The 14833-nt window shown below is 39.5% G+C and overlaps 1 protein-coding gene across 4 annotated transcripts in view; it reads left to right on the top strand.

Moving 5' to 3' along the window:
- The window catches only part of RAPGEF2 (Rap guanine nucleotide exchange factor 2), a 157749-nt gene that overhangs the window by 67051 nt on the left and 75865 nt on the right, over nt 1–14833 (top strand). For all 4 annotated transcript variants that reach the window (XM_081875204.1, XM_081875202.1, XM_081875203.1 and 1 more), the window contains exons 5-6: nt 12390–12465; nt 14357–14524. In XM_081875204.1, the coding sequence (XP_081731330.1) occupies nt 12390–12465; nt 14357–14524 (244 nt within the window). The remainder of the gene's footprint in view (nt 1–12389; nt 12466–14356; nt 14525–14833) is intronic.

Raw genomic sequence — 14833 nt, 5'->3', positions numbered from 1 at the left:
TGACATGATTAATGGAAATTAACATTAGTTGGGTGGCAAGAAGAAAATAGATGCTTAAAACAACAGGTGACAAATTGCTTAGACAAGAGATGCTTTACAAGAGAGATTTTAGAAGGTTTTTATCTCTGTTTGTAGAGGTTCCACTTATATAGCTGCTAAGAGTGTTTGAGATTTTAAACACCCAGGTTCAAATTTCTGCTCTGTTCTAAGATGGGTAAATAGCCACACGTCAGCTTAATCCTGACTCGTGATAGTGAATATTGTGAGGTAACAAATTCAGCTCTGAATTACTAGAAGGAATGGTAGACTATACAGTAAATGTAAAAAAGGAGATTAATTCTGTTATTTGTTTGTTCAGGATTACTACCTCTCAGTTTATTTTTGTGTTTCATTTATTGTACGTCTTTACTTGAACCCACCATATTAATCACAATATATTAAACAAAGTATGCAATCAAGTTGGACTGATGTCAACTTTTATTTTGGTATAGAGTATTTAAAAGATTTGATATTTCAGTGAGATTGTTACTTTTACTTTGCATAACACATATCTCATGCTATATTTATAAACTGCTTTTGGAACACTTCTATTTTTCAAAAGTCACTTGTGATCTATCATGGTGTAGTAGCTTCTGTTCAAGAAACCTAAGTCCAAGCTCAAGCTGGGCATGTAGAATTGGTTGCACAGCTATTTTGATCTAAGTTGTAGTTATTCTAGATCACAATTTTTACATTCAGTTCTGCGTGTTAGTTAAGGATTGTTTTTGCCGCTATCATTTTATTAAAGGGTTTCTCATAGAATACAAATTAACCATTCCCCAGTCCTTCCTTCTTTTTCTCACCCCCCCCTTTATCTGCAAATGTCATTGTTTGGTCTATTCTTAAAAGTAAACAATATGCAATTTTTGCACTGCAGTGTCCCAAGCACACACCAAATCTTCTCCAAAAGATTGGGAAACCCTCTGGAGGAGATTTGGAGAGTTGCTTTGTGTTCAAAGGGAACAAAGGAAATGAGGATAAATAAGGAGTATTTAAAAGGCATATGTATGAGTTATATGTTTACCATGTTTTTCATTTGCAGTTTATCTAATAGTTGTGAGTTGCTTTTGCATGTCTTGGAAGTGCAGGCAGAATATCAGAAATGGTAAAAGCTGTCCCATTCCTTGATAACTCCAAATATATTTTTCAGAAATACATTCATCTATAGGAAACATTGCTTAGTGATTTTTCTTTCTTTTTTTAAATGTATTTTTATTAAAGATTTTCTTGGTTTACAAAAGTATGTGCAATGTCTCTCCCCCCCCCCAAGTACAGTGGTACCTCGGGTTACATACGCTTCAGGTTACATACGCTTTAGGTTACAGACTCCACTAACCCAGAAATATTACCTTGGGTTAAGAACTTTGCTTCAGGATAAGAACAGAAATCCTGCAGCAGCGGCGCAGCGGGAGGCCCCATTAGCTAAAGTGGTGCTTCAAGTTAAGAACAGTTTCAGGTTAAGAACAGACCTCCGGAACGAATTAAGTACTTAACCCGAGGTATCACTGTAACATTTTTTTCAGATCAGTTTCATTTGTTGAGGCATTAGGAAGAAAAGGGGGAAGGAGGTGGAGGGGGGAAAGGTGAGTGGGGGTGGGGTCAGGTGGTGATGTTTCTATTTTACTTAATATATGTGGGGTTTTGTGTCAGCGTCGCTTGCGCAGGTTCTCTGCTATTAACTTGTGTTTCTTTAGTGGTGAGAGAGGTTGGGGTTGCCCTAGGGTGTGGTTGGTTGTTTGTGATAGGCTGTGAGTGATTTTTCCTTCTGAAACATTTGAAATGAAACATTGGCTTTTGATTGGTAAAGGAAAATAAAGTATTTCTTATTTCTCTACATCATCAAACACAATCATTGAAAGAAGGGAAGCTCAAATGTTTTCATTTTTTAACGGTTAAGTTTTCAAAAGATTTTGTTACATGTTGTATACAGCTGCAATATTTTGCATGGAATCATAATAAAACAATAAAATAGCAAAAGAACAAAGACAGGGCTTAGAATCTATCCAAAGCCAAATGAAAATAATAAATCTCCTAGTGTTTAGAATTAAACCCTAAAAGGAACAAGTGGGTTCAAGGTCTATCCTCTGCCCAAGGGAATCCTGACTGTTCTTTAACATCTGCAGTAGACTGCTAAAACAGCATGCAAACTGCTTTTCATGGAGACTTCAAAAGATTCTTTGCAGTTACTTTCTATTTTCCTTTCAATGAAATAAAAAGGATCCTTTTGGAAAACACAAGTCAATTGTAGTAGATCTGCCCCTTCCAAATGCTCAAGACGCCTTTCAGTAACTGAGTCCCTATAAATAAGACATTGCAGCAGTTGTTTGCTCTTGAGTCTCCTTGTTTTGATATACAGCACACCTGAGCCCCAAATGAACTGTGCTTCTGCAAGTACCATTGAAATGAATAGCACTTAAGCTTAAGCACTCTGAGGGCTGGAGAATCTATGAGATAATATATTGCTTAGCCTTATTCTTTAGTAGCTATTGATAGTTTGTTTCAGGCTATTTTCCTCCTTGAGCCTTTTTGTCTTGTGATGAGAGAGCCTCTCAAGTTCTGGTTTTCACATCTGGAGGCTTATGCCCAATCATTATGCCATATCCTAGCTGATCCGAATAGCAATTTGTGTTCTGTTGAGACACAAGTTGCTGCAGTTATGAAGTTTTGGAAATATTTTGCTGTCTTCAAAGAACTACCGCTGAATCTGTTCCAACAGGGAAAGCAAAGGGCAGCACATTCATATGCTTGTGCACTCAGAAGTAAGTACCACAATATTCAGTTGGCCTTACTGCCAGGCAACTGTGCATAAGATTGCAAACAATCAGTTCGGGTTTAATAATGGAACTTCATTTTAAAAAATCCAGCAGTACGAGACAAAAACCAATGTTTGTTTGTTTGTTTGTTTAAAGGTGATGTGAATCTGCAGTTGGAATGAACAATAGAAATGTAAAAAGATAAAAGGGACCCCTGACCATTAGGTCCAGTCGTGACCGACTCTGGGGTTGCGGTGCTCATCTCGCTTTATTGGCCGAGGGAGGCGGGCGTACAGCTTCCGAGTCATGTGGCCAGCATGACTAAGCCGCTTCTGGTGAACCAGAGCAGCGCACGGAAACGCCATTTACCTTCCCTCCGGAGCAGTACCTATTTATCTACTTACACTTTGACGTGCTTTCGAACTGCTAGGTTGGGACCGAGCAACAGGAGCTCACCCCGTCACAGGGATTCAAACCGCCGACCTTCTGATCGGCAACTCTGTGGTTTAACCCACAGCACCACCTGCGTCCCTAATAGAAATGTAGCCTGGTGCTTAAACAATGATGACACTGAGGGCTATTGCAGCAAACCTTTCCTTATGATTAGACTGTCAGAGTAGTACATTGGTTTGTCTCAAAGATGTTTTAAACAAGTGACAGATAGGTAGCCGTGTTGGTCTGCCATAGTCAAAACAAAACAAATTCCTTCCAGTAGCACCTTAAAGACCAACTAAGTCAGTTCTTGGTATGAGCTTTCGTGTGCATGCACACTTCTTCAGGTATCTGAAGAAGTGTGCATGCACACGAAAGCTCATACCAAGAACTGACTTAGTTGGTCTTTAAGGTGCTACTGGAAGGAATTTGTTTTGTTTAAACAAGTGAGTTCATAATGCTGGTGGTTCTAGATGAGATAGAAATGCTTACTCTTTCATGAACATTCTTTCTTCACCAGAGATGTGGAAGCTCACACAGGTGTCTGAAAGTATTAACATCTCCTCTGCCCTGCAGCTCCTGTTATAGTTTTTGTAATTTGGTTTCCCTTCACCTGTGAAGTAAATCCTTGCCTTGTATTTGGCTTAAGATCCTTCTATTTGATCCATATGTATTGTCCATGGTGTGGTGTTTATGGTTAACAGTCTTATGGCATAAAATATTATATGTTATTTAATGCATAGATTGGAAGCATACCTACTCCGCCCCTACAGAACTGGTGGGTGGGGCATTAATGAATTTTGGGCTCAGGGTCACATTTGACTCATTATCAGTGTTAGAAATTCAGATATATAAGCTAATCGCCAGATGACACCTTACATCTAGATTATGGTCGCTACAGCAGATTGTCTAGGTGTCATTTTGTTGTTGTTGCTGCTGCAATGGAATTAGTTGTTATTATTAATATTATTCCTTTCATTTCTATTCTGCATTATATTTTAAAGAAAAAAAATCAAAGCAATATACAACACATCAAACCATCAAATAAAACAATCCAGAATTAAACAAATTCAAGCTTCAAGGGAAATATTTGAGATCCTTCTCTAAGTGACATTTTGCTTTCCCCATATTTATTTACCTTTTAAATTTATATAGCTGCCCCATAGCAGAAGTACTTTAGGAAGCCAGTGTGATGTAGTGGTTGGAATGTCAAACTCGGACCTGGGAGTTAAAACCACAGAAGGTGGTTAATGCATTTTGAATATGCTAAATAAACCTTGGATTCACCAGGATTTATTTATTTTTTTGGTATTGGCGCAACATTTGCAGCATTTATTCTCATGATGAATAACATTCCACTGAAGTGAAGTTGGACATGAAAACTAGGAATGTAGAGGCCCAGCAAGGGCAAGGGAGTAATAATGAATACTGTAACTTTTTTGTTGAAAATTTTGAATTACTTGCCAGTGTGTATTATAGCATATCTGACAATGTGGATGTTTGTGAATAGAACACTTGGATGGAGAAAGTTCCTCTGGCCTGTTGATGTCATGGTATTTTTAATTAACATAGGAAAATTGCACAGATTGTCTTTTTGTCTCCAATTTGCTCATGTGTGTGCATGTTCTCAGCATATTTTGTTACTCCCCTACTCTTTTTGGTGCTTCTAAATAACGAGTGTTTTAAAAAATATTGTTAAGGGTTTGCATAGCTTGGAGACAACAAATGCAGTTTTCTGTACAGTAGTAGCTTTCTGTCTTGTTTCAAATATGCAGATAAAAAGTATTGCCAGCAAACATTTTCTATACTTGAATCAGAAACGTTTGATTCTCTTTCTGTATTTAGAGTGCAGCTGATGTTTTGGCATCCTTTTTACAATTGTTATAATAATTTTTCATGATGTAATTCTGACTGCTAAACAAATACAGTAGTAAAACCTGGTTTCTATGCAGGTCATTGTTCTGCTGAACAGACAGAAGAGAGGATTATGCTTTTCTGACATGATTTGTAAAATGAAAAAAACAGCAGCAACATTAAAAAACACCTTTTGGTTTAACATACTGTGTTAAAGAGTTCCCATGTTAACTCAGGCTTCAAAATGCCAGGAAATTATGGCTGTTAAGGGCCACACCCCAAACACGCATTATTAATATGGTGTGGTATCCTACCCTGTGGTTAGTTTCAGCTTCACAAGTACCTTGGTGCTGGATGGCTGAAGGGGGCAAAGGTATGGATCCTACTCACAGATTTGTTTGTTCACTGGGACAGACACATCACTTCTGTACAACAGAAGAAAACCAGTTTTCCAAAACACATGGTATAATTGGATACATCTTTCTGCAGAAAAAAGCACCCCGCAAAGCCTATGGAAGGAAAACACAGAACACCTGTCAACTTGCCAGAGTCCCTTATAAACTTTTAACTCATTCAAAATAAATCATTTCTCATCAATTATTTACCAACTTGGATATGGACCATCCTTAAACATACCTTCAGGGCTGTCTTACCTATAGATGCTAGGGGTGAAGGGCACCTGGGTGCCAGGCTCTCAGGGGAGCCAGGCCGAGAGTCCGGGGCCTGAGAGTTGAGTCCGAGGAAGAGCCTGCCCATCGGTTGGAGCGCCGCGACGGGCTCTTCTGCTGCGGGTGGCTCTGTGCTGTGAGTTTGGGGGTGACTGAGCCAGCAAGACGCTGAGGAGGCCGACCGGCTCCGCCCTCCTGGGACTGGGAAACCGGGGGTGTCTGTGTGCTGGGTGGATCTTTGCACCCCAGCGCTGCATATGCTTAAAACAGCCCTGCATACCTTCCCCTATACTGCCAAGTTTCAAATCAGTCAACTGAACTATAAGGCATAGATCCCACCCTTCTCTGATTTCTCATTATAATGGCAGAATGAATGAAACATTATTTGCGTCCGCCCTCAGCCACAGGAACAAAAATAAATGGCAGAATGAAATGTAGCCCACTTGTTCTTAACATTGGACCACAACTGTGGCCCTATAATTAATACTGTTTTATCAAGCAGTTTTCTTTGTAAATAAATATAACTTCTAGGGCCATTTTTTGTTTTTTATAAAGCTTCATATCCTGACCTGGCATGATGGCATATAAAGTCTGGCCACATTAGGTGAACCAGACCACTTAAAGGTAGTGAATGAACTTTCAGTGCAATCCGATGCACGTCTACTGTGAAGTAGGACCCCCCTCCCGGTGTTTGAATTGGATTTATTCCCTAGTAGGTGTGTATATGATTTCAGTCTTAAGAGGTAAGAGAGAACATGCTTTCAGCCATGCCTTTAAATTAGGTTTTGGAAACAGTATAGCTTGAGAGCATATTTTATATTCAGAACAATTAGTAGAGCAAGTATGTTTGTTCCCTTGGAAACCATTTACTTTTTATAGAACCATATGGAGCATTTTCTTCTTAAGTGAATATTATAATAAAATTAACTATACAAGTGAAGCGACTTCCATTTTTCCAGCCAGTTAGGAATGCTTTGATTCTGTCCATTGTAAGCATATTTTTAAGAGGGCTTACTTCAATGCCAAATGGCTGTACTGTATGAATCTGTTCTGGAAAAGGTGAGGTAAGCTTTGTTTTGAGTCTGCTTTAGTCTAGGTTGTTGTGTTATCTGTGCCAGACTGAGATAGTGTAATAGGAGAAGATATGCCAAGATATAGTACTATGAAAGCATGTGCAACTTTCAGTGGTGTTGTAATGGTAAACTTTTTAAGTACACGAGCGGTTCATGACAGCACCCCCCACCCCCAAAAAAGAGTAAAAAAATGAAGGCAACAATGTTGCTCCATTATTGTTGTTATTTCTCTACTCATTCATTGAACTTTCAAACTTCTTTCATCAATAGTAGATCCCAGAGTGGCTTACAAAATGTTATATAAATCAGAACACAACACACACAAATAAAAAAGCATTATCAAAGTGTTAAAACCAACAGTGAAAGAGTACACTTTCTATGATCCTCAAACCAGTTCTTTGTTACAGTAGTAACAGGACCTTGAACATTCAGTTTCCACCAGAGGCCTGTGCTAACAAATAAGTCTCAACTGGATGTTAGAAGCCCCAAAGCGTAAGAGTCATCTTTGCATCTAGAGAGAGGGTGTTCCACAGTAAGGGTGCCACTTCATAGAAGCCCTGTATCAGTGAAAGCCTTCCCCTCTCCCCCCCCCCCATTTATACAGGGAAAAGGTGTTCAGGGCTTTATTATGTCAGTATTAACACCTTGAATTGAGCCTACTAACAAAGTGGTGGCCCACGCAGATCCTGCAAAACATATGTAATATGCACAGGTGTGACGGAAAAGTTTGTTTTGCTGGGCAGGTTGGGTCACCAAGTGTTTTCTTTTTCTTTTCCCCTGCCAGTAAATGGTTAATGAATGGCAGCTTTTGATTGGCCGGGGTTCCAGGAGAGGGAGTTGAAAAGGAGAGGATTTGGAGAGACAGGTTTCAGGTTGGGAGATAGGGAGTGAGAGGGGAGAGAGTTGGTTCTGGGTAGAAACATCTGAGGAATATATCAAAAGTTACAGAAAGGAGTCTCTGAGCTTAGTGTGAAGGACAGTGTGTGGTGTCCTGTGAGAGTAATAGGCCAGGAATTAACTGGGAGGCTGAGGCCGAGCCAGGAGAAGTAGAAGCTGTAAAGATACAGTCTACTTAGGTCTTATTCCAGTCAGGAGGGGAGAGATTCTGCTACAAAAAGAGAAGACTCCGAAACCAGCTAATAGGGGTATGGTGATCCCTTGGGCCTGTTACTTGGAGTAGCTCAGGAGTAGGGTTGTCAAAGGGGTGTGTAACTGACAGGAAGTACCACCTTGTTTAAGAACCAAAGTATTAAGCGGCAACAGCTGTGCAACTGAGAAAGAACTGAAGTGAAAGAACTGGAAATAAGCTGAGCATTTACCCTTTAGTCTAACAAAACAAAACAAACCTGTAGCATCTACCTGAAGCGAAGTAACTGAACACAAGCAACTGAAGTTTAAAAGAAGTTGTGCTTGATTAGAAGTCCATAACATCAGTTAGATTTAGTATCAATATTATTAGGTGAACGGTTACCTGAAATAACATTATAACCTGAAGTATCCTTTGTTTTACCCGCTTTGTGTCATAAACTTCCTTTGTTTAATAAAATCTTTGTTTGATCAAATCCTGCCTGAGACTCCAAATTATGAAGTTTTCCCTCACACAAGTCCCCCACTAGATAATCTGAGGTAATTTGTAGAAATTTGTGTAACTGGTGTACTGTGAGGTGGTTGCACTATATTTAAGTGGGGGCCGGCCCAATGGTGCCAGAGTGAAAAAGTGCCATTGCACCATCACAACAGGTGGAGCAGTCAGCCCTCTGGAGGTTGAGTTCTGCTCTTGCTATAGTTTCTGGATTGACTTCAAGGGTAGCCCTACAGAGATTACATTACAGTACTCTTAACATGAGCCACCAAGGCAAGTCCATCCCAGTCCAGAAACAGTTGTAAGTGGTGTATCAGCCGGAGCTGGAAATAGGCACCCCTTGCTATGACACACACACTGTGTGTGTGTGTGTGTGAGAGAGAGAGAGAGAGAGAGAGAGAGAGAGAGAGAGATATCATCAAGAGCACACCATTCATTTAATTCCTGTATACAAGAACCATATATCAACCTCTCGTGCCAGGTTTCAGCCTAAGTTATTGACCTCATTCAACCCCTGCCCCCAGGGAGTGGTTTAGCATAAAACAGCTTCATCTGGTTCTAATGGCATAGAGAAATAGACCTGGGTATCATCTGCATATTGGTGGCAATGAGCCCCAGATCTCTGGATGACTGCTCTTGGCAGCTTCATACTGATGTTAAATAGCATGTGGGACAAGATTAAATCTTGCAGGATGCCACAGCGTAACTGGATGGGAGCACTATTAATGACACTCCCTTCCCCCATGGACCAAAAGGATGTCTCATGACAACCAGAAGTTGTGCTTTAAGTGTAGTGTGCCCAACTCTATGGAACTTCCTCCATTAGAAATCAGGCAGCACTGTCCTTGCTAAGTTTCAGATGCCAGGCTGTTTGTATTATTAAAGTTGTTTTAATGGTTCTCTTTCTTGATCTTTTAATCTACGGTATCAGTTTTGTGTATTGTATATATTTTTTTGAAAATGTCTTTGAGACATATAGTGAGAAGCAGTGCATAAAGCCCTTAAATAAATGGAATGCTGCAGAGTTTGGAATTCCCTGTGCCATTCTCTGGAAACATCCCTGCAGCTTGGAGCAAAACCACCATGATGTCATGGCTCTGATTCCTAACTCACAGAACCTCTTGAGAATACAATGGTCAATAGTATTGAAAGGTGCTAAGAGATAACAAGAAGGAATATGGTCATTTTAGGAATAGGGTCCTATGGGAGAGGGAGATTTCTGAGAGTGGGAGAGGTTCTACTCTTGCATTTCTTCCCAGCATTCCTTAATTCCTAATTGGTGCCATGGGTTAAGTCTGACTGTCTACCCAGGACGGGGGATGAGGTGATGCAGAATTAGGTCATCCTGTCTCATGACATAGCATTCTTGCTGCTGTCTGTTCCCCATGGCATTCCTAGTCAGCCTTTGAATCAGAGTCCCAAAGAAAAATTATGATACTTCTATCCGTCTGTGCACTCAGCATACTCTCAGTCTAAATGCAAAAATAAATGTTGGAGTCCCTGCAGATTAATTTCAGCAGTGAATATCTGTATAAACTGCTGCATAATTTAGCTGACATATAATTTTCAGGTGTAATTTTAACTGATCTCTTGATCACTTAAGGTGGTGAAATATCATTCAGTTCCCACCACAAAGCATGGTTTGTTTAAGGAGCCTGCACTTCCACCTCAAGACAGCTGACCTATTCAAATTGGGAATCAAATAAGTTTCATGGGCTTGTAGGATTAGAGGTAAAGGTAGAACTGTTACAAGGGATCAATTAATGCTTTCCCATGGGAGCAGGAACACACAGACACCCCGGGCAATCCCAGTACCGGGACGACAACAGAATTACTATACCAAGACTGTTTATTCCCTTCCCTCTGTGTGATACAATTTTACTACACCAGTCAGATAGGCGGTGTATAAATAATAAAATGGTGATGATGATGATGATGATGATTTGGCTTACGTGACCAATCTCAAGGTGGTCTCTTGCATGATAATGCTGCTTTTCATTTGTGCTGTGAAGAGCGACCCCATTTGACCAGTGGGACCGCATGGGGAGAATAAAGAGCATGGAGTCAAAAGCATGCTTTGAAAAGGGCCTATGGTGGAAAAGGAGTTCACAAGTTATAGTGCAAAAATTAATTAGGAATGGCGAGCCTCATAAATAAAGGGAATTGACTTATACAGAGTGCACCTCCCTTGCCAGTGTGGGATCTCTGTATTTAATAAGATGATTCTTAGTAATGTTGTTTGATGATTAATAAATCTTGATTATATATTGACATTTCTTGACTTTATTTCATTTACATTCCTAAAAATTCAGGTTTGACAACTTTGTACTCTGGCATTTAGGTAACCCTGACCTAGAGGCTCTCATTGATAATCTAAATTCAGCCTTCGTAGTATGAGTGCAATAACTTAATTGATTTAATCAATTAAAATTGCTGACTTAAGGATGGAAAGTGGGAAGGTGAATGCCATGAGCAAAGAAGTGTGGTTGCGGAGCATTGTTTCTCGACAGTGGGCCAGGATGCACCAGTGGGCTTTAGGCAATGTTCAAGTGGGCTTCAGTGCCATAGCCTGTCCAGTGCCTCTTCACTTGCCTTCCCTGGCCCCAAGTCATGACATAGCCTTCAGCTGATTCCAGCGCTAGCTGGAGCAATGGTGGCAGGGAGAAGAGTTCAATGAAGAAAGAAAAGGGAAAGGAAGTTCTCTTCCTCTGAGGAGAAACCACCACAGGAAGTGTTGAAGGAAATTAGGAAGGAAGCTAAAATGTTAATATTCACCATGAATGTTAATTAAAAAAAAAATAGTACAGCAAACAGGAAATAGAAATGAAAGGGATAAGGAAGGAAAGGTGTTGTAGGAGGAAGAAGTGAATATAAAAAACCAGAGAGGAGGGATGAAAGACACTATTAGCAGTTGGAGGAGAGTAAGGTTCAAGTTGAATGTAAAAGGTGAATGGAAACTACAGAAGATGGGAGGCAAGTGGGGGTAGGAAGGGAAAAGAAAAAGCCACCTTCATCAGATCAGCAAATTCTGCCTAAAATGGGGATACTCAGTCACAATACCTCCATAGCAAATTTCTGTGCTTGGCTTGAAGAAAGTTAATCAATGGAACTGCTCACCGCAAGGAAAACACAGTGGTGAAGAATTTACACATTTCCAAAGATTGATGACATATTAGTAGAAAGTGATGTCCATTATTGCCAGTTGATTGTCAAACTTGCCCACTATTTTGTAACTGCTTCTGCTCCTGCGCCACCATTTTGTCACTGACTGACCTCAGTAATTTTCAGCCATCTGAAGTGGGCCCCGGGGCTACAAGGTTTGAGAACTCCTGCTCTGGAGCTGAAAGACCTGAAATTCCACATATATCGTGAGGCACAGATGGATTCAGGTTGAGAGAAAAAGGGAGTGGCAAAGATTACGAACATTTTTCTCCAGTAACCAGAAACTGCCTTTCTACTACAGTGATTGCTGTGTAATATAGTCCTCGTAATGCTAGCATAACGTCATTGTGATGCTGAGCAAGTATAGCAGTTTCTAATTATTGACATTTCGGCTATATAAAGACAGGTACTTAGTGGTTTAACAGATTTTTACAAGTGACTTGCATTTTATCAGTACAAGCAAAATTTGTGCAGAGGTGAGAATAAACGTTTTGAGTTTTTCTATTTTAAGAGTGGTTCTAATGTCTTACATTTTACATTTGGATCCATGTGCCTTAGTAGTCAACAGTATAGTATTGGAGAAAGTAATGGGACAAATTTCTACTATGAAACATGTGTGCCAAAAATACAAAATGAAGAATCCCATAAATTTTAAGCAGCCTTTAAGTCTAATTTGTATTGTCAATACACTCCCACCCCTGATACTGCCTCAGAAGAAGACGAAACTTGATTGAAAATGTGGTTTTGTCATGTGCGTAGCATTAAATTTTAAAACTGTAGCTTTATAGACTTGGTTTTGCTCAAAGTATTTTCTGTCCTCTTTCAGTTTTGGCAAACGTTCTGCAGGAAGCTTCAGACGTGGCTGTGAATGCATTGTTCTAGAGCCATCTGAAATGATTGTGGTAAGCATAACTAGATGAATGTCTGTGTTAAGGAAATGTACAATTATGTATTTGAGAAGTGTATCATTTGCCATCTTTAAAACGAGTTAGTTGCTTGGGTTTTAAAATAGGTTAATTTAAGGAAGACCATGGAAAGAAAGTTCTATGTCCCTTCCAACTCTGCAGTTTATGATTCTAGAACTCCTGTCTCCTGCATCCACCTGCAACCCTTGAAAAACCTGTCTAGAAAGGGTGGGTGTGTCCTGAACTATATAGAACGGTGCTGGACAGCTCTCTAGATCCCATCCCATGTTGCTCAGGAGGAGCCCACACCCCCAGTTGTCTGAACAAGTTTCTTTAGGCGCAAGTGGCTGCAGAGGGAATGAGGGTATGGGAAACTTTCTTCCCGTGAACTTTCTTAAGTTAACTTGCCTTAGAATCCAAGTCATGATGTGTACAATAGGTATGCATACAGGATAACTATATTTTATCTGTTATACAGATTAAAATTCAGTGTTGAATAAGGAATCCTAGTTTTGTATAAATTTTTAAAGATTTCTTTAAGATAGCTGGATTTAGCAACACACCTGGAGATACTGCCAGAATATCTAATTTAGTGGCCAGCAGAGCAAATAAATTCATTTTTGTGCAAAGGAACTTTCTTACATAGGCCTTCTGAGCACACAATTAATATATCTACTAGCAGATTCACAAAGTGACCTTTTAGGAAGCTATACAACCTACTTTTCAGGTTGGTCTAGTCTGATCATTCAATTTCCTTCAAGACCTCCCCCCCCCCCTTTCAGGCATTTCAAAATCCATTACATAATTGCTTTGCACCTTATTGTTTTTGGTGGTTTTTTGCTTTTGTTTTGTAAAGCGAAATGTTTTGGGTTGGACTAGATGACCCTCATGGCACCTTCCAACTCTACAAATTCTAAGTAAAAATTCTTGTCACTACGTATAGGGAACATTTACATTTTTAAATACTTCCTTTTGGTGACTGATTTCCGCTCTTCCTGCTATAATTGGATTAATCACCATATGAAACAAGGGCATTACCCCTCTTCCATATTTCAAGCAGTGGGTGTAGAGCCTCACAACACAGTATTGCAGCTAATACTACTTTACACAATACTTGCAGTAGCATTCAGAACTGGCACCGAGTTGTTTATAAAATAGTTGTTGCATGCTTTGTCATAGCTCAGAGCCTTATCAAATACAGTGTTACCTTAGCAGCTGAGCATCCAGATTTCTACCATCTCCAAAATAGAAACGGCTGTGTGCAAGATGCAAAATACAATACTTGTTGTAGGTGTGTATCAGAAGATTTCTTTTGTGGGAGTTGACATTATTATAGTACCCTTGTGCAGTTTTCCTTTAAATCTTTCTTTTTTCTTTTTAAAATTTTGCTTGCTTTAGAGGAAATAGGATGCTGTGTTTTAGAAGAGCTGGCTCCCACAGGATGGGAGGGGTAGCTCCCCAATGGCTTATTGAGATCAGCCGGAAAGCTTCAAGTTCGCTTCCTTCAGAAATGTTCTTTTTTTCTCCCCAGTAATAAACTAGCTTTCTGTGTGAGAGAGTAAAAAACAGACGCTTCTAAATACACAGGTGTGCACACGCACATTAGGTCAGTTGTAGAATATATGAATGTCAGCTGAGTAATTGTCTTAATAATTATGCCAGCTCATTCTCACTATGTAGGAATAGCTTCTACTGTGGAAAAAGCAGAAAGTTTTATAACTACTTACTGCTGATTTCTGTGAGAGTACCATTTCATGTGTTCTATCTCAAACTGAAATGAATCCCCGTGCTTTCTAATTGTAGCAGAGAAGAGGCCATCCATAACCTTATTTATTTTTATCATATTACAAAATGTAATTTTTTGCTATTAAATATGCCTTTTTATCAGGTGGATTATATGGATGAAAATGAAGAATATTTCCAGCGACAGGCATCTCATAGACAATCTCGACGGAGATTTAGGAAAATAAATCAAAAAGGAGAAAGACAAACAATTATTGACACTGTGGATGCTTATCCTGTAGGGAAACCACCGTTACCTAGAGGTTATCACACGGTAAGCCATCCAAATTATTTTGATAGTGTAACAAATTTGAATATTAGCAGTTGCCAAATGCTCATTCTCAATTTGTGAAAGATTCACATGGCCACAATATGCCTTTCTTAAAATTTCATGTGCAGGAGATCCTTTAGTCGCTATAAAGAAGAAACTGAACTTGTAGTTAAGAGTCATTGGAATAGTTTAGAAATACCGCTTTTGGAGCAGATCAGCTTCAAAATGCCAGCTTAAAATACTTTATTCAAATTTGATCTCTGTAATAGATAATTCTGCTGACTTTATTTAGTTTAAAAGACATCAATAAAC

The sequence above is a fragment of the Podarcis erhardii genome (genome assembly GCF_964252035.2).
Source record: "Podarcis erhardii genome assembly, chromosome: 9".
In the NCBI taxonomy this organism is placed as follows: Eukaryota; Metazoa; Chordata; class Lepidosauria; order Squamata; family Lacertidae; genus Podarcis; species Podarcis erhardii.
Note: the sequence above shows the minus strand (reverse complement) of the source record. Positions and strands in the feature narration are given on the sequence as shown.